At 54.9% G+C, this 18696-nt stretch overlaps 1 protein-coding gene across 1 annotated transcript in view; it reads left to right on the forward strand.

Moving 5' to 3' along the window:
• The first annotated feature begins 528 nt into the window (after window positions 1-528).
• limd1a (LIM domains containing 1a) overlaps window positions 529-18696 on the forward strand; it is a 77095-nt gene continuing 58927 nt past the window's right edge. The window contains exon 1 of the mRNA XM_078199715.1: window positions 529-2452. Within this exon, the coding sequence (XP_078055841.1) occupies window positions 1504-2452 (949 nt within the window). The 5' untranslated portion in view covers window positions 529-1503. The remainder of the gene's footprint in view (window positions 2453-18696) is intronic.

Genomic DNA, 18696 nt, shown 5'->3' on the forward strand with positions numbered 1-18696 from the left:
GTAAATATGTGTGGTTATGGTGGTAGGGGGTGGGCCTGGGTGAGATGCTCTGTCAGAGAGCGGGTGCAGACGCAATGGGCCAAATGGCCTCCTTCTGTACTATTGGTGTCCTATGATTAAAGTGCTTCGGAACATACTAAGGTTGTGAAAGGCACTATATAAACACAAGTCTTTACTGTGCACTGCATTTTACAGGCCACTGGAAGTGTGCCTGTTCTCACGTCATGAACAAATGAAGGAGGTAGTGAATGTGGGGCATGTACCCTTTGCAAAAATGTACAATTTCCATATCTACCTCCCATTTAATGTTAACTAAAGAAGGCTTCAGTAATAAAGCTTTAAGTCAGGACTTAACGACCTTGATGAAACAAGCGGTGCCCTTTTCTGATCCCCAACATGAGTGGTTTGTATCAGAAACCATTCAGACAGAGAGAGGGTGCCTGCGCCTTTAAGAGCTCCGGGTTCGGCGCATTGATCTCCGGCTGTTTCCCAGTGAAGCATCTCCCCGCCTCTGTGCCCCTCCGCCACAGTCTGAACTCTTTCCAGCGGAGTCCCGGCTGGGGTCTCGTCCCGGGAAATCGCTGCTCCCAGTCCCGGGGAATCGGCTGCGAGGGGCTGAGCCTCCAAACCGCGGCCGCAGCTCTGTCCGGACACCGGGACAGGGAGACGGAAAACTTCCTGCAAACTTTCTGAAAAGTTTTTGAAAAGTTGGAAAACTTCCGCATTGCGGATCGGTGGGAGCTGGGAGAGGCGAGGAAAGTGCTGGAGAGGATAGCCCGGAGGGACAGGAGAGGCAGCAGCCCCCCCTCGGCGGGACTGGAAAACCTGCAAAGGGATCTCCCTCTCTCTCTCTCATCCTGGATTCTGGGAATGAGCCAGTGTACAGTTGGACATGGATAAGTTTGGGATTGGATTTTGGGCTGGCGAACTCTGAATTAAATCCCTCTCTCCAGTGAGCAGCCACTGGGATCTTGCTGTGCAGGGGATTTCTGACATTGGGATCTTGCTGTGTGGGAGATTCTGACACTTAGATCTTGCTGTGCAGGGGATTCTGATACTTGGATCCTGCTGTGCGGGGGATTCTGACACTTGGATCCTGCTGTGCAGGGGATTCTGACACTTGGATCTTGCTGTGCAGGGGATTCTGACACTTGGATCTTGCTGTGCAGGGGATTCTGACACTTGGATCTTGCTGTGCGGGGGATTCTGACACTTGGATATTGCTGTGCGGGGGATTCTGACACTGGAATCTTGCTGTGCAGGAGATTCTGACACTGGGATCTTGCTGTGCGGGGGATTCTGACACTGGGATCTTGCTGTGTGGGGGATTCTGACACTGGGATCTTGCTGTGCGAGGGATTCTGACACTGGGGTCTTGCTGTGCGGGGGATTCTGACACTGGGGTCTTCCCGTGCAGGGATTCTGACACTGTGGGATCTTCCCGTGCAGGGATTCTGACACTGTGGGATCTTGCTCTGCTGGGATTCTGAGACGTGCTTGGCCATGGATAAGTACGAGGATCTGGGGCTCGAAGCCAGCAAGTTCATTGAGGATCTCAACATGTACGAGGCTTCCAGGGACGGGCTTTTCCGAGTGAACAGGGAGGCTTGCAAACCCGAATTCGAGGAGACCCGCCGGGTTTTCGCCTCCAAGATGAACAAGATCCACCTGCAGAGGCAGCAGGAGGAGATGCTGCTAATGGGGGGCGCGGGGGGCCGGCTGAACGGAGGCGGCGGGTTCCCCGTCCCGCCCCCCGACAGCCCCGAGCGGGGATCCCGCCCCCACAAGCGGCTGAGCGGCGAAGTGGCCGCCAAACCCCCTGAACCCCCCCGAGCCTCCCAGCATCGCTACTCTGGGCTGGAGCAACCCCCTGGGGCTAGCCCGCCGGCCGCTCAGCCCGTCTATCCGCAGACTAGCCCCAGGTCCAGCCCCTGTGATCACCCCTCTTACAGCCCCCCCAGGGCGAGTGGGGACCCCCAGCCAGGGTATGGGCAGTTCCCCACCAAGACCACCCCCCCAGACAGCCCCCTCCCCAGCCCTGCTGCTCCCCACCCCAACGGGTACCGCGTCCCGGCCACATTTCCTGCTGCCCCCTCCCCGCCGCCACCTCCCTCCGTCCCTGCTGCTGGTACAGAGCCAGTGAATTGGGCGGGATCGCTGCCTGCCCTGGGGGAGACCCAGGCCACCCAGAACCCCAGAGGCAGCGGGCAGCCAGTGCCCGACTCCCCCCGGCTCCCCACCAACCCGGGGCAAAGCCAGCAGCTCCCCCGGGCGGCCTTCCCGCACGATCCGGACTGCAACCCGCCGGAGACCTCCTCCAGGGTCCGCCTGCCCTGCCAGACCCTCCATGCACAGCCGGAGAGCGGAGCGTCCCGGGCAGAGTTAAAATTGGAAGCTCTCACCCAGAGACTGGAGCACGAGATGGAGGCCAAGCCAAAGGCCGAGTATTTTGGTAAGATTCTGCATTGATTATTTTATTATGTGAAACACTGCACCCCTTTGTCGTCCTGCCCCGCCCCCCCTTGCTGCCCCCCTTGCTGCCCTGCCCCGCCCCCTTGCTGTCCTGCCCCGCCCCCCTTGCTGCCCTGCCCCGCCCCCCTTGCTGCCCTGCCCCGCCCCCCTTGCTGCCCTGCCCCGCCCCCCTTGCTGCCCTGCCCCGCCCCCCTTGCTGCCCTGAACCGCCCCCCTTGCTGCCCTGCCCTGCCCCCCTTGCTGCCCTGCCCGCCCCCCCTTGCTGCCCTGCCCCGCCCCCCTTGCTGCCCTGCCCTGCGTCCCTTGCCTCGCCTCCCCATGCCCCCCTGCCCCGCCTCCCCTTGGCCCCTGCCCTTGCCCCCCTGCCCCGCCCCCCCTGCCCCACCCCCACTTGCCCCCTGCCCCACCCCCCTTGCCCCCTGCCATGCCCCCCTGCCCCACCCCCACTGCCCCGCCGCCCCTTGCCCCCTGCCCCGCCCCCCCTTGCCCCTCTGCCCTGCCCACCTTGCCGCCCTGCCCTGCCCCCCTTGCTGCCCTGCCCCGCCCCCTTACCCCCTGCCCCGCCCCCTTGCCCCCCGCCTTGCCCCCCTGCCCCGCCCCCTTGCCCCCCTGCCCCGCCCCCCCTTGCCGCCCTGCCCCGCCCCCCCCTTGCCGCCCTGCCCCGCCCCCCCTTGCCGCCCTGCCCCGCCCCCCCTTGCCGCCCTGCCCCGCCCCCCCTTGCCACCCTGCCCCGCCCCCCTTGCCGCCCTGCCCCGCCCCCCCTTGCCGCCCTGCCCCGCCCCCCCTTGCTGCCCAGCCCCGCCCCCCCTTGCCGCCCTGCCCCGCCCCCCCTTGCCTCCCTGCCCCGCCTCCCTTGCCACCCTACACAACCCCCCCTTGCCGCCCAGCCCCGCACCCCCTTGCCACCCTGCCCGCCCCCCCTTGCCGCCCTGCCCCGCCCCCCCCTTGCCGCCCTGCCCCGCCCCCCCTTGCCGCCCTGCCCCGCCCCCCCTTGCCGCCCTGCCCTGCCCCGTCCCCCTTGCCACCCTACACAACCCCCCCCTTGCCGCCCTGCCCCACCCCCCCTTCCCCCCTTGGTGCCCTGCCCCGCCCCTTGCCGCCCTGCCCCGCCCCCTTGCCGCCCTGCCCCGCCCCCTTGCCACCCTGACCCGCCCACCTTGCCACCCTGCCCCGCCCCCTTGCCGCCCTGCCCCGCCCTCCCTTGCCACCCTGCCCCGCCCCCCGGCCGCCCTGCCCTGCCCTCCCTTGCCACCCTGCCCCGCCCCCCCTTGCCGCCCTGCCCCACTCCCCCTTGCCGCCCTGCCCCGCCCTGTTGCCCCCTGTCCCCCCCTTGCCGCCCTGCCCCGCCCACCTTGCCACCCTGCCCCGCCCCCTCGCCACCCTGCCCCGCCGCCCCTTGCCACCCTGCCCCGCCCCTGGCCGCCCTGCCCTGCCCTCCCTTGCCACCCTGCCCCGCCCCCCCTTGCCGCCCTGCCCCGCCCACCTTGCCACCCTGCCCCGCCCACCTCGCCACCCTGCCCCGCCGCCCTGGCCGCCATGCCCGCCCCCCTTGCCACCCTGCACTGCCCCCTTGCCATCCTGCCCTGCCCCCCGCCCCCCCTTGCCGCCCTGCCCCGCCCCCCCTTGCCGCCCTGCCCCACCCCCTTTGCCGCCCTGCCCTGCCCCCCCCTTGCCGCCCTGCCCCGCCCCCCCTTGCCGCCCTGCCCCACCCCCTTTGCCGTCCTGCCCCGCCCCCCCTTGCCACCCTGCCCCACCCCCTTGCCGCCTTGCCCTGCCCCCCCTTGCTGCCCTTCCCCGCCCCCTTGCCGCCCTGCCCCGCTCCCCCTTGCCCCCCCTTGCTGCCCTGCCCCCGCTTGCCGCCATGCCCCGTCCCCCCTTGCCGCCCTGCCCCCGTTGCCCCCTGCCCCGCCCCCTTGCTCCCCTGCCCCGCCCCCCCATTGCCCCCCCTTGCTGCCCTGCCCCCCCTTGCCATCCTGCCCCGATCCTCCCATGCCGCCCTGCCCCGCCCCCCTTGCCGCCCTGCCCTGCCCCCCTTGCCGCCCTGCCCCGTCCCCCTTGCTGCCCTGGCCGCCCTGCCCTGCCCCCCCTAGCCGCCCTGCCCCGATCCTCCCATGCCGCCCTTCCCCGCCCCCCCTTGCCGCCCTTCCCCGCCCCCCTTGCCGCCCTGCCCCGCCCCCTTGCCCCCCTGCCCCCCTTGCCGCCATGCCCCGCCCCCTTGCTGCCCTGCCCCGCCCCGTTGCCCCCTGCCCCGCCCCCCTGCTCCCCTGCCCCACCCCCTTTGCCACCATGCCCCGCCCCCTTGCCATCCTGCCCCGATCCTCCAATGCCGCCCTGCCCCGCCCACCTCGCCACCCTGGCCGCCCTGGCCGCCCTGCCCGCCCCCCCTTGCCATCCTGCCCTGCCCCCCGTGCCCCCTTGCCGCCCTGCCCGCCCCCCCTTGCCATCCTGCCCTGCCCCCCGTGCCCCCTTGCCGCCCTGCCCCGCCCACCCTTGCCGCCCTGCCCCACCCCCTTTGCCGCCCTGCCCTGCCCCTCCCTTGCCGTCCTGCCCCGCCCCCTAGCCGTCCTGCCCCGCCCCCCCTTGCCACCCTGCCCCACCCCCTTGACGCCCTGCCCCGCCCCTCCTTGCTGCCCTTCCCCGCCCCCCCTTGCCGCCCTTCCCCGCCCCCCCTTGCCGCCCTTCCCCGCCCCCCCTTGCCGCCCTTCCCCGCCCCCCTTGCCCCCCCCTTGCTGCCCTGCCCCAGCTTGCCGCCCTGCCCCGCCCCCCTTGCTCCCCTGCCCCACCCCCTTGCTCCCCTGCCCCGCCCCCCTTTGCCGCCATGCCCCGCCCCCCTTGCCATCCTGCCCCGATCCGCCCATGCCGCCCTGCCCCGCCCTCCTTGCTCCCCTGCCCCACCCACCTCGCCACCCTGCCCCGCCCCCCTTGCCGCCCTGGCCGCCCTGGCCGCCCTGCCCGCGCCCCCTTGCCACCCTGCCCTGCAACCCTTGCCGCCCTGCCCCGCCCCCCCTTGCCACCCTGCCCCACCCCCTTTGCCGCCCTGCCCTGCCCCTCCCTTGCCGTCCTGCCCCGCCCCCTAGCCGTCCTGCCCCGCCCCCTAGCTGTCCTGCCCCGCCCCCTAGCCGTCCTGCCCCGCCCTCTTGCCATCCTGCCCCCCTTTAACGACCTGCCCCGCCCCCTTGCCACCCTGCCCCGCCCCCATTGCCACCCTGCCCCCCCTTGCCGCCCTGCCCCGCCCCTTTGCCCAGCTCCCAGTTTGCTTTGTACATGTGAATTTCAGCTTAGTTTTGGTAGTTGATTTATTCCCAGAAATACACGATGCCCTCAAGATTTGTCAAAATGCGCTGGAAAACATTTCAACATGAAACTTGCCGAAAGTGCAATCAGATTCGACTTTATCTGCGGGTAGTGTGTGTTCCATTTCTTGATGCTCTTTGAGCGAATTTGATTCTTAATTAGATTTGTTATTGTCACATGTACTAGTACGCAGTGAAAGTATTGTTTCTTGTGCGCTATACAGACAAAGCATACCGTTCATAGAGAAAGAAAGGAGAGAGTGCAGATCCACAGTACTTGCTGGAAGGCCCCACTGTTGACTGTGTGGCCAATCACCCCATTGAAACCAGTGCTGTACCTGTCTTTGATTTGATTTATTATTGTCACGTATTAATATACAGAGAAAAGTATTGTTTTTTGCACATTATACAGACAGAGCATACTGTTCATAGAGAAAGAAAGGAGAGGGTGCAGGATGTCGTGTTACAGTCATAGCGAGGGTGTAGAGAAAGATCAACTTAATAATTAAAGCATTGTTAGAGAGTTTAAGAGTTAGAGTAGAGATTTAACAGCATAGAACAAGAGTAACAGATAGAGTTAGTGGGTATGCTGGGCACAGCTCGTAAGAAGTTGCCACGTTCCGGCGCCATCTTGGATCGTCAATAAATGCGTTCTGAGTACCAGATTTTTTTAAGTGCAGTTGTCCCAGTGGAAGAGTATATTTACTAAGCCGATTTTGTTAAAATTGGCTGCTCTACAGGACTGTTGGGTAAAAGTCACCTGAATTTGGGGAACCCAGTTGTGAATGGACAGAGTGGATAGTCAGAAGCTTTTTCCCAGGGTGGAAGAGTCAATTATGCGGGGGCAAAGGTTTAAGGAGCGAGGGGCGAGGTTTACAGGAGATGTATGAGGCAGATCTTTTACACAGAGGGTGGTGGGTGGCTGGAACTCGCTGCCGGGGGAGGTAGTGGAAGCAGATACGGTAGTGAGTTTTAAGGGGCGTCTGGACAAATACATGAAAAGGATGGGAATAGAGGGATATGGTCCCCGGAAGGGCAGGAGGTTTTAGTTCAGTCGGGCAGCATGATCGGTGCAGGCTTGGAGGGCCGAAGGGCCTGTTCCTGTTCTGTAATTTTCTTTGTTCCTTGAAAGATCAAATGGACAGACACATGTAAACCTCATTCTCAGAGGCTTACACTATTTATTGATTCGAATATATTTCCATTTCCTTGCAATGTTAGGATCTGAGACCCACTCCAGGTCCGACCCTCTGATTAGGTCCAGACCATCGATTTTTGATTCCTCCGTAAGTGTTTCCTGGCTAAAGCGGCCAGTCAGAAACAACTGTCTTTTCCTCTTCCGCCATTATGAGGTTTCTCTCTTGCGTTAGGGGCCTAGCTACATCTGAGGAGTAATCCTGCACAACATGTTTTACTCTTGTGGCTCTGACCGTGACCTTTATGCTTTGAAAATGTTGCTCACGAGGGGATTGTGTGTCACGGAGTGTCCAGGTGTTTCTCAGTAAAACGAGAAAGGATCAGGTAAAAATGAAGAAACATATCCTTGATTTTTACCTTGTAGGTTTGCAGAGGTCCCTCAGTGGTCTTGTAAAGGAATTCCGGGCATTCCCACCACGTCCGTGCATAATGTGGAGCTTTGTAAATCCCATTTAAAGATCGACAGGTCCTGATGTTCTGATTTAGGATTCATCCACCAACCAGGCAACCACCCAGTTAGTGTCTGCGTGGGTTTCCTCCGGGTGCTCTGGTTTCCTCCCACAGTCCAAAGATAGGCGGCCCAGTGGTTATCACTGCTGCCTCACAGCGTCAGGGACCCGGGTTCAATTCCCGGCTTGGGGTGGCTGTCTGTGTGGAGTTTGCACATTCTACCCGTGTCTGCGTGGGTTTCCTCCGGGTGCTCCGGTTTCCTCCCACAATCTTTGGATTGTGGGAGGAAAGGGTTAGGTGGATTGGCCATGCTAAATTGTCCCTTACCGTCAGTTAGCTAGGGTGGGATTGTGGTCGGTGCAGGCTCGATGGGCTGAATGGCCTCCTTCTGCACTGTAGGATTCTGTGTGCGGGTTAGGTAGATTAGCCATGCTAAATTGACCCTTAGTGTTAGGGGGATTAACAGGGTGGATGTGTGGGGTTGCGGGAATAGGGCCTGGGTGGGATTGTGGTCGGTACAGACTCGACGGGCCGAATGGCCATCTTCTGTATTGTAGGAATTCTATGAACTCTGAAAACATACAAACATATGAATCAGAAGCAGGAGTAGGCCACTCAGCCCCTTGGTGCAGCCCTACAATTTGATTCTAACTGTAACTCCACATTCCTGTCTATCCTTATTAACCTTTCCCCCCCCCCTTTGCTGATCAAGAATCTATCTAGCTCTGCCTTAAAATCATTTCAATATTCCTGCTTCCACCACCTTTTGAGGAAGAGAGTTCCAAAGATTCATGACCCTCTGTGAGAGAGAGAATTTCTCTTCATCTCTGTTGTAAAGGATGGACCCCTTATTTTCAAATAGTCCTTTCAACAAGGGAGATTCCAAGCAGTACAAATCGGCAAATGGGAAGTAGCGGTCAGCTGGGACTGAACCTCCTAGGTTGGGTTGCGAGAGTTCAGGGACACATGGATCCTCCTCTTCTAACCTATTGCCACCTCTCACCTGGTTGCCAACCTGGCTTAGTGGAGAAACATACAGCCTTATTTTTTCATGGGATGTGGCCTTCACTGGCCAGACCAGCATTTGTGGCCATGCCCATTTGCCCTTGAGAAGATGATGGTGAGATTTGCCATCTTGAACCACTACAGTTCATCTGGTATCTGTAGTGGTTTGGTACATCTGAGTGTCTTGCCAGGCCATTTCAGAGGACAGTTAAGAGTCGTCCACATTTGATTTTGATTTATTATTGTCACATGTATTAACATACAGCGAAAAGTATTGTTTCTTGTGCGCTATACAGATAAAACACACCGTTCATAGAGAAGGAAAGGAGAGAGTGCAGAATGTAGTGTTACAGTCAAAGCTAGGGTCTAGAGAAAGATCAACTCAATGCAAGGTAAATCCATTCAGAAGTCTGACAGCAGCAGGAAAGAAGCTGTTCTTGAGTTGGTTGGTACGTGATCTCAGACTTTTGTATCTTTTTCCCGACGGAAGAAGGTGGAAGAGAGAATGTCCGGGTGTGTGGGGTCCTTAATTATGCTGGCTGTTTTTCCGAGGCAGCGGGAAGTGTAGACAGAGTCAATGGATGGGAGGCTGGTTTGCGTGATGGATTGGGCTACATTCACAGCCTTTTGTAGTTCCTTGCGGTCTTGGGCAGAGCAGGAGCCATACCAAGCTGTGATACAACCAGAAAGAATGCTTTCTATGGTGCATCTGTAAAAGTTGGTGGGAGTCGGAGCTGACATGCCAAATTTCCTTTGTCTTCTGAGAAAGTAGAGGCGTCGGTGGGTTTTCTTAACTATAGTGTCAGCATGAGGGGGACCAGGACAGGTTGTTGGTGATCTGGACACCTAAAAACCTGAAGCTCTCGACCCTTTCTACTTCGTCCCCATTGATGTAGACATTGCTGTGGGTCTGGAGTCACATGTAGGCCAGACCAGGTAAGAATGGCAGATCTCCTTCCCTAAAGGACATTAGTGAACCAGATGGGTTTTACTGACAATTAATGTTAGATTCATTGCACCATTACTCCGACTAGCTTCTAGGTTTATCAATTTGGAATTTGAGTTCTGTCAGCTGCCATGGTGGGATTTGAACCTTTGTCCCCAGAGCCAGGGTCTCTGCATTTAGTCCAGTGGCATTATCACTTTGATTTGATTTACTATTGTCACATGTATTAGTAGACAGTGAAAAGTATTGTTTCTTGCGTGCTATACAGACAAAACATACCATTCATAGAGTACATAGGGGAGAAGGAAAGGAGAGGGTGCAGAATGTAGCCTTACAGTCACAGGGTGTAGAGAAAGTTCAGCTTAATATAAGATAGGTCCATTCAAAAGTCTGATGGCAGCAGGGAAGAAGCTGTTCTTGAGTCGGTTGGTACGTGACCTCAGACTTTTGTATCTTTTTCATGACGGAAGAAGGTGGAAGAGAGAATGTCCGGGGTGCCTTTGATTATGCTGGCTGCTTTTCCGAGGCAGCGGGAAGTGTAGACAATGGATTGGACGCTGGTTTGCGTGATGGGCTGGGCTATGTTCACAACCTTTTGTAGTTTCTTGTGGTCTTGAGCAGGGCAGCAGCCATACCAAGCTGTGATACAACCAGAAAGAATGCTTTCTACGGTGCATCTGTAAAAGTTGGTGAGAGTCATAGCTAACGTGCCTTAGTCTTCTGAGAGAGTAGAGGCGTTGGTGGGGCTTTCATAACTATAGCGTTGGCATGGAGGGACCAGGACAGGTTGTTGCTGATCTGAACACCTAGAAACCTGAAGCTCCCGACCATTTCCGCTTCATCCCCGTTGATGTAGACGGGCATGTTCTCCACTATGCTGCCTGAAGTCGATGACTATCTCCTTCGTTTTACTGACATTGAGGGAGAGATTATTATCTCCTAGGTTGGGTTGCGAGAGATCGGGGGCACATGGATTATCCATGAGATGATTGGCCTGCTACAGCCATCAGTGCCTTCCTTTGTACGAGGTATGACGCTCGCCAGATCTCCCCCGATTCCCGTTGTTAAGGTTCCTGGATGTCACATTCGGTCACCTGCTGCCTTGACACCAAGACCAATGGATTGCAAGGGGAGGATCAGTTGATCTGGAACACAGTCATTCGGCAGAGGTTTGGATTTGGGTAGACCACTCGCACTCCTTTATATTAGAGTCAGTCCATTCATTGAATTTCATTTCATTGAGAGCTTAATTAAAGTATTAAACAGTAGCTTCTGGGTTTCCTGTTGGTCATCCCTCTAGATTATCCTATCTTCTGAAAGGCACTGATAAATAATGTAATCGTGTGCAATGGATATTGCATAAGTTCCAATTGCACTCAGCACTATGTGTCATTGTTAACTGTCCCAGTTATGCTGCTTTTTATCTAGCTATTGGATAATAAGGGTGCACTGATTGTTGTGGGCCTGATGTCAGAATGCTAGAGAGTCTCGTGATGTTGAATCTAGTACAGATGGAGAATTTCTAACACACTCTTTCTGCCTCTGGAATAGGTCACTGCTTCGTCCTGAGGTATATCCTCTGGTGTTTGGCTCTACAGAGACTAACATCTCTCCAGTGCCCATGGGTGGGTGGCACGGTGGCACAGTGGTTAGCACTGCTACCTCACAGCACCACGGACCCGGGTTCGATTCCAGCCTTGGGTGACTGTGCGGAGTCTGCACATTCTCCCCGTGTCTGCGTGGGTTTTCTGCGGGTGCTCCGGTCTCCTCCCACACTCCAAAGGTGTGCAGGTTAGGTGGATTAGCCATGCTAAATGTGTGAGGTTACAGGGACAGAGCAGGGGAGAGGGCCTGGATTAGATAGTCGGAGAGTGGGTGCAGACCCGATGGGCTGAATGGCCTCTTCTGCACTGTTGAGATTCTATGATCCTTTGTGACCATTGTTCGTACGTGAGCTTCAACAGTGGTTGTTTTGACTGGTTGGTTGGAGGGGGAACCCTAATCATACCTAACCCTGTCTTTGCTTGTGTTTACATTTATGCTACTTTTGCCCAAACAGCGATCAGTTATGTTAACCTAGCCTGGTGTTAAACCTGGGCTATCCTGCCTTGGTGCTCGCTGCTACACTGCCTGATTGTACTCTTAACACTGCCCTTTAACCTCAAGAAGACTGGAGCTTGAGCGTATTACCACAGCTGACACTGCAGTAATGAGGAAGTTCTATTGTGTTGGGTGTGCAGTTATCTCGGAATGGATACCTGTTTACTCGGGTGGGTGTTAAAGATCCCATGGTATGATTGAGGACGGACTATCGTATTCTTCCTTTTGATTTATTATTGTCACATGTATTAGTATAAAGTGAAAAGTATTGTTTCTTGCGCGATATACAGACAAAGCATACCGTTCATAGAGTACATAGGGAGAAGGAAACGAGAGAGTGCAGAATGCAGTGTTACAGTCATAGCTAGGGTGTAGAGAAAGATCAACCTAATGTGAGGTAGGTCTATTCTGGAGTCTGATGGCAGCAGGGAAGAAGCTGTTCTTCTATTGGCCAGCTTTCTGGTCTATATTTATCCAAAATCATGTGAACTTGCCATCCATTTTCTGTTTGTGAGACTTTGTTGTGCGAACCATTTTGTACAAGCTCATTTGAATGATTTTGACTAAAAGCCTATGCTAATAGTTGTATCAGTTGTCCTTTCATAACTTGGATTGGGTCTTGAGAGGATGTTTTGAGATTATAACATGAGGTAAAGGTTGAAGATCTGTCACTGGTGGTGGTTGTGGTGGTGGAGATATTGAATTAAGAATGTCCCACAATGACAATATTCAATATATGTTTGCATTGTGTGATTTTTCTTTCTACATCTTATCAGAACCCACTTCACCAAAATACAACTACTGGGGGCAGAGCAGTGTGGTGGGGAGAAACGCAAAATTTTCTTTCCATGCTCATAGAATCCCTACAGTACAGAAAGAGGCCATTTGGCCCATCGAGCCTGCACCAATAGGAATCCCACCCTATCCCTGTAACCCCACATATTTACCCTGCTAATCATCCCCAAAACTAGGGTCAATTTAGCATGGCCAACGCACCTCACCCGCACATCTTTGGACTGTGGGAGGAAACCGGAGCACTCGGAGGAAACCCACGCAGATACGGGGAGAACGTGCAAACTCCACACAGACAGTGACCCGAGACCGGAATTGAACCCAGGTCCCTGGCGCTGCGAGGCAGCAGTGCGAACCACTGTGCCACCACTGTTGCCACATGGGCTGTGATACTGATCACTGGCCATATGTTCCAAGGCTGGGACGGAGATTGAGCAACAGAAGAGATAAACTGTATAATCGATCAAAGCGCTCGGATCCTGATATAATTGAATTTTTGTGCACCCTTGGTTTAGTTTGATTGGGACTTTTGGAGGATGGTTTTGTTCATGTCGCTGTCCATAGATTGAAGAGGCGAATAGCGCTGATTTCTGTCTTGAGGACATTGGGGAAGCCTTAAATACCCAATTAAATCCACAACATTGTGCAATTTTTGTAGCGCCTTTAGCATCGCGGAATGTGCTTCACAGGACCATCGTTAAATTTAGACCCTGAGTCACAAAGAGATATGAGCACAGGGGACCAAAACCCTGGCCAAAGAGCGGATTTTAATGAGCATTTTGAAATGAGGTGAGAAGTAGAAATAGAATTGGCGTGTTTGTTGCTTTGTTGATGCAGGAGCACATTCATCAAGATTGTTGTTGACAGGAACTCGCTTTTAACCCAGTTTCTTGCTGGGCGAGTTTCCATCATTGGGCATGGTTCCATTATATTCATAGAATCATAGAATCCGACAGTGCAGAAGGAGGCCATTCGGCCCATCGAGTCTGCACTGACCACGATCCCACCCAGGCCCTCCCTATCCCCGTAACCCCACATATTTATCCCGCCAATCCCTCTAACCTACACATCCCGGGACACTAAGGGGCAATTTAGCATGCCCAATGCACCTAACCCGCATATCTTTTGGACTGTGGGAGGAAACCAGAGCACCCAGAGGAAACCCACACAGACACGGGGAGAATGTGCAGACTCCACACAGATACTGACCCAAACTGGGAATCGAACCCAGGTCCCTGGCGCTGAGAGGCAGCAATGCTGACCACTGTGCCACCGTGCCGCCCATGGCCAGCATTTGTTGCCCAGCCCTAATTGCTCTTAAATTGAATGCAGAGGGATGTTGCTGTGGGACTGGAACCGCATAGGGTCACATATAAACCATACCGGGTAAGGATGGCAGGTTTCCTTCCCTAAAGGGAACCAGGTGGGTTTTACTGAGGCTAGCGTTACATTCCAGATTTATACATTGAATTTAAATTCCGTCAGCTGTCGGGGTGGGAATTGAACCCACGTCTCCTGGGCATTAGCTAGTTTACTCGTCCAGTGACATTGCCACCATCTCCCCCGCAGCTATTGCATCGCTCAGCGAAAAGAAGTGAGAGGTATTTGCCTTTGGTGAGCATTTCCAATGGCGAGAATGGGAGTTGGTGCTTCACTGAAGTACACAACCATTGTAGACAGCCCCAAATCCAAGAATTTTGCTTCCTCCAAACTCCATTTGGGATTATTACCCCCACATTGATTGAAATAAAAAATGTTCCACCCACCCTGTTCCTTTAAGACCCTCCTTGGAAAAGAAAACTAGTTTCTCTGAATAATCGGTGCAATTATCCCCTGATTGGCTATAGTTTATTTGTTGTCTGTTATCTATCCGTGTGAAACGTCTCCGGTTGTATCGCTACGTAAACAGCTCTTTTTAAGTGAAAATTGTTCTGAGTCTGAGCCATGTTCCAGCCCAATCCTGTGGAGTTAAAGATCCGTGAGGTACGATGTCCGATTTGGAGTTTTGTTAAAACACATGTTTAAGAAAAGTGTAATGGTGCACCATACGCAGAGGGTGACCTCGTTAATTCAGCAATTAGCAGAGTTAATGCTGTGACCATAAGACGTAGGAGCAGAAATAAGCCTTTCGGCCCATTGAGTCTGTCCCACCATTCAATGAGATCATGATCGCTCTGATATTCCTCAACTCCACTTTCCCGCCTTATCCCCATAACCCTCGATTCCCTGACTGATTAAAAATCTGCCGATCTCGACCTTGAATATACTTAACGACCCAGCCTCTACAGCCCTCTGCGGTAACGAATTCCATAGATTCACTCCCCTCTGAGAGAAGAAATTCCTCCTCATCTCTGTGTTAAATGGATCCCCCCTTACTCTGGTCCTAGACTCTCCACAAGGAGAAACAACCTCTCAGCATTTATCCTGTCAAACCGCCTGAAAATCTTGGGAGCAATTCTCCCAAAAAAATTTCTGTGTTGAATTTGCATAAAAACCAGGAGTTCCAAACCGAATCTCCCACTCTGTGCATTGCAGAGGTCACTAGCGGGAATTGCAAAGAAAATGAGGGGACGGGGTCTATTCCCATTGGAGAGGCCGGCAGCACAGCGCTGAGCGCGTCACTATGCCGAGCTCAGTGCATGCGCAATAGCTCCGCACTGCTGGCCTCCCGATCGCTGCTCAGCCCCGCGACCCCCGCATCGCCAGCCATGTGAACCCCCCCTCCTCACATGGTCCAATCGCTAACGCCCCTGGATGTGTCTGGGCCAACCTCAATTGCCTGGTTGCCTGGTGGGCAGTGCCAAGGTGCCTCCTGGGCATTGGCACTTTGCCCCTTGGATAGTGCTAGGGGGCTAGGCTGGCAATGCCCAAGTGCCCAACCTTCTGGGGGGCCTTGATTGCACCCCCCCCCCCTCTTCACTCCAGTGGGATTGGGTCACCAGCTCCTATTTAGTGGGGTGCTATTGTAAAGCCCACTGGAGCGAACCACTCTTGGCAGGGGGAGGGGGTAGAGGGGAGGAGAGACACTGGCGGGCCCGGAGACTTCAGTCCCTGGCTCACGAGTAAGATTATAATTATATTATAATGAGAATTAACATAATTTATGCAGCTCTGCACGGGAAATCCGGCTGCCAGAGGCTCACGGAGGCCATGGCGCCCAGCGGGGAGTCCACGAAACGGCCTTTGTTTGAGTCTTCCGGCCTGCGGTGGTACAAAAACAGCACAGGAGGATGGGTGGAACCTCCCCCCCCCCCCCCCGTTTATATGTTTCAATAAGGTCGCCTCGTTCTTCTAAACTCCAATGAGTACAGGCTCAACCTCCTCCGAGAAGGTGGAGATGCCGGTGTTGGACTGGGGTGGGCACAGTAAGAAGTCTCACAACATCGGGTTAAAGTCCAGCAGGTTTATTTGGTAGCACGAGCTATCGGAGCGCTGAGTGGCACTCACCTGGTGAAGGAGCAGCGCTCCGAAAGCTCGTGATACCAAATAAACCTGTTGGACTTTAGCCTGATGTTGTGAGACTTCTTACTGTCCCCTCATAAGAAAATCCCTCCATACCCGGGATCACCCGAGCGAACCTTCACTGGATTGCTCCGATGCCAGGATATCTTTCCTTAGATAAGGGACCAAAACTGTTCACAGTATTCCAGGTGTGGTCTAATTAGTGCCTTGTATAGTTTTAGCAAGACTCTCCTATTTTTATACTTCATTCTCTTTAAGCTAAATGCCAACATGCCTTCGCTATGACCTGCTGAACTTGCATGCTAACTTTTTGTGGAACAATTGCTATCAATATGTCAGGTATTGGAATCCATATTGGGAAATGAAGAGTGAGATTGCGACACTGCACGCACCCACATTCGAATATGCAGCACCGTGCTCTGTACGTAGGGTATATGCAGCACCGTGCTCCGTACGTAGGGAATATGCAGCACCGTGCTCTGTACATAGGGAATATGCAGCACCGTGTTCTGTACATAGGGAATATGCAGCACCGTGCTCTGTACGTAGGGAATATGCAGCACCGTGCTCTGTACGTAGGGAATATGCAGCACTGTGCTCTGTACGTAGGGAATATGCAGCACCGTGTTGTGTACGTAGGGAATATGCAGCACCGTGCTCTGTACGTAGGGAATATGCAGCACCGTGTTCTGTACGTAGGGAATATGCAGCACCGTGTTCTGTACGTAGGGAATATGCAGCACCGTGTTCTGTACGTAGGGAATATGCAGCACCGTGTTCTGTACGTAGGGAATATGCAGCACCGTGTTCTGTACATAGGGAATATGCAGCACCGTGTTCTGTACGTAGGGTATATGCAGCACTGTGCTCTGTACGTAGGGAATATGCAGCACCGTGCTCTGTACGTAGGGTATATGCAGCACCGTGCTCTGTATGTAGGGTATATGCAGCACCGTGTTCTGTACGTAGGGAATATGCAGCACCGTGCTCTGTACGTAGGGTATATGCAGCACCGTGCTCTGCATGTAGGGAATATGCAGCACCGTGCTCTGTACATAGGGAATATGCAGCACCGTGCTCTGTACGTAGGGAATATGCAGCACCGTGTTCTGTACGTAGGGAATATGCAGCACCGTGCTCTGTACGTAGGGTATATGCAGCACCGTGCTCTGTACGTAGGGAATTTGCAGCACCGTGCTCGGTACGTAGGGAATATGCAGCACCGTGTTCTGTACATAGGGAATATGCAGCACCGTGCTCTGTACGTAGGGTATATGCAGCACCGTGCTCTGTACGTAGGGAATATGCAGCACCGTGCTCTGTACGTAGGGGTATATGCAGCACCGTGCTCTGTACGTAGGGAATCTGCAGCACCGTGCTCTGTACGTAGGGAATATGCAGCACCGTGTTCTGTACGTAGGGAATATGCAGCACCGTGCTCTGTACGTAGGGAATATGCAGCACCGTGCTCTGTACGTAGGGGTATATGCAGCACCGTGCTCTGTACGTAGGGAATATGCAGCACCGTGTTCTGTACGTAGGGCATATGCAGCACCGTGCTCTGTACGTAGGGAATATGCAGCACCGTGTTCTGTACGTAGGGAATATGCAGCACCGTGCTCCGTACGCAGGGTATATGCAGCACCGTGCTCTGTACGTAGGGTATATGCAGCACCGTGCTCTGTACATAGGGAATATGCAGCACCGTGCTCCGTACGCAGGGAATATGCAGCACCGTGCTCTGTACGTAGGGCATATGCAGCACAGTGTTCTGTACATAGAGAATATGCAGCACCGTGTTCTGTACATAGGGAATATGCAGCACCGTGTTCCGTACGTAGGGAATATGCAGCACCGTGTTCTGTACATAGGGAATATGCAGCACCGTGTTCTGTACGTAGGGAATATGCAGCACCGTGTTCTGTACGTAGGGAATATGCAGCACCGTGCTCTGTACGTAGGGAATATGCAGCACCGTGCTCTGTACGTAGGGGTATATGCAGCACCGTGCTCTGTACGTAGGGAATATGCAGCACCGTGTTCTGTACGTAGGGCATATGCAGCACCGTGCTCTGTACGTAGGGAATATGCAGCACCGTGTTCTGTACGTAGGGAATATGCAGCACCGTGCTCCGTACGCAGGGTATATGCAGCACCGTGCTCTGTACGTAGGGCATATGCAGCACCGTGCTCTGTACGTAGGGAATATGCAGCACCGTGTTCTGTACGTAGGGAATATGCAGCACCGTGCTCCGTACGCAGGGTATATGCAGCACCGTGCTCTGTACGTAGGGTATATGCAGCACCGTGCTCTGTACGTAGGGGAATATGCAGCACCGTGCTCTGTACATAGGGAATATGCAGCACCGTGTTCTGTACATAGGGAATATGCAGCACCGTGTTCTGTACATAGGGAATATGCAGCACCGTGTTCCGTACGTAGGGAATATGCAGCACCGTGTTCTGTACATAGGGAATATGCAGCACCGTGTTCTGTACGTAGGGAATATGCAGCACCGTGTTCTGTATGTAGGGAATATGCAGCACCGTGCTCTGTACGCAGGGTATATGCAGCACCGTGCTCCGTACGTAGGGAATATGCAGCACCGTGTTCTGTACATAGGGAATATGCAGCACCGTGCTCTGTACGTAGGGAATATGCAGCACCGTGTTCTGTACGTAGGGAATATGCAGCACCGTGTTCTGTACATAGGGAATATGCAGCACCGTGTTCTGTACGTAGGGAATATGCAGCACCGTGCTCTGTACATAGGGAATATGCAGCACCGTGTTCTGTACGTAGGGAATATGCAGCACCGTGCTCTGTACGTAGGGAATATGCAGCACCGTGTTCTGTACGTAGGGAATATGCAGCACCGTGTTCTGTACGTAGGGAATATGCAGCACCGTGCTCTGTACGTAGGGCATATGCAGCACAGTGTTCTGTACATAGGGAATATGCAGCACCGTGTTCTGTAC

The sequence above is a fragment of the Mustelus asterias genome, chromosome 2 (genome assembly GCF_964213995.1).
Source record: "Mustelus asterias chromosome 2, sMusAst1.hap1.1, whole genome shotgun sequence".
NCBI lineage: Eukaryota > Metazoa > Chordata > Chondrichthyes > Carcharhiniformes > Triakidae > Mustelus > Mustelus asterias.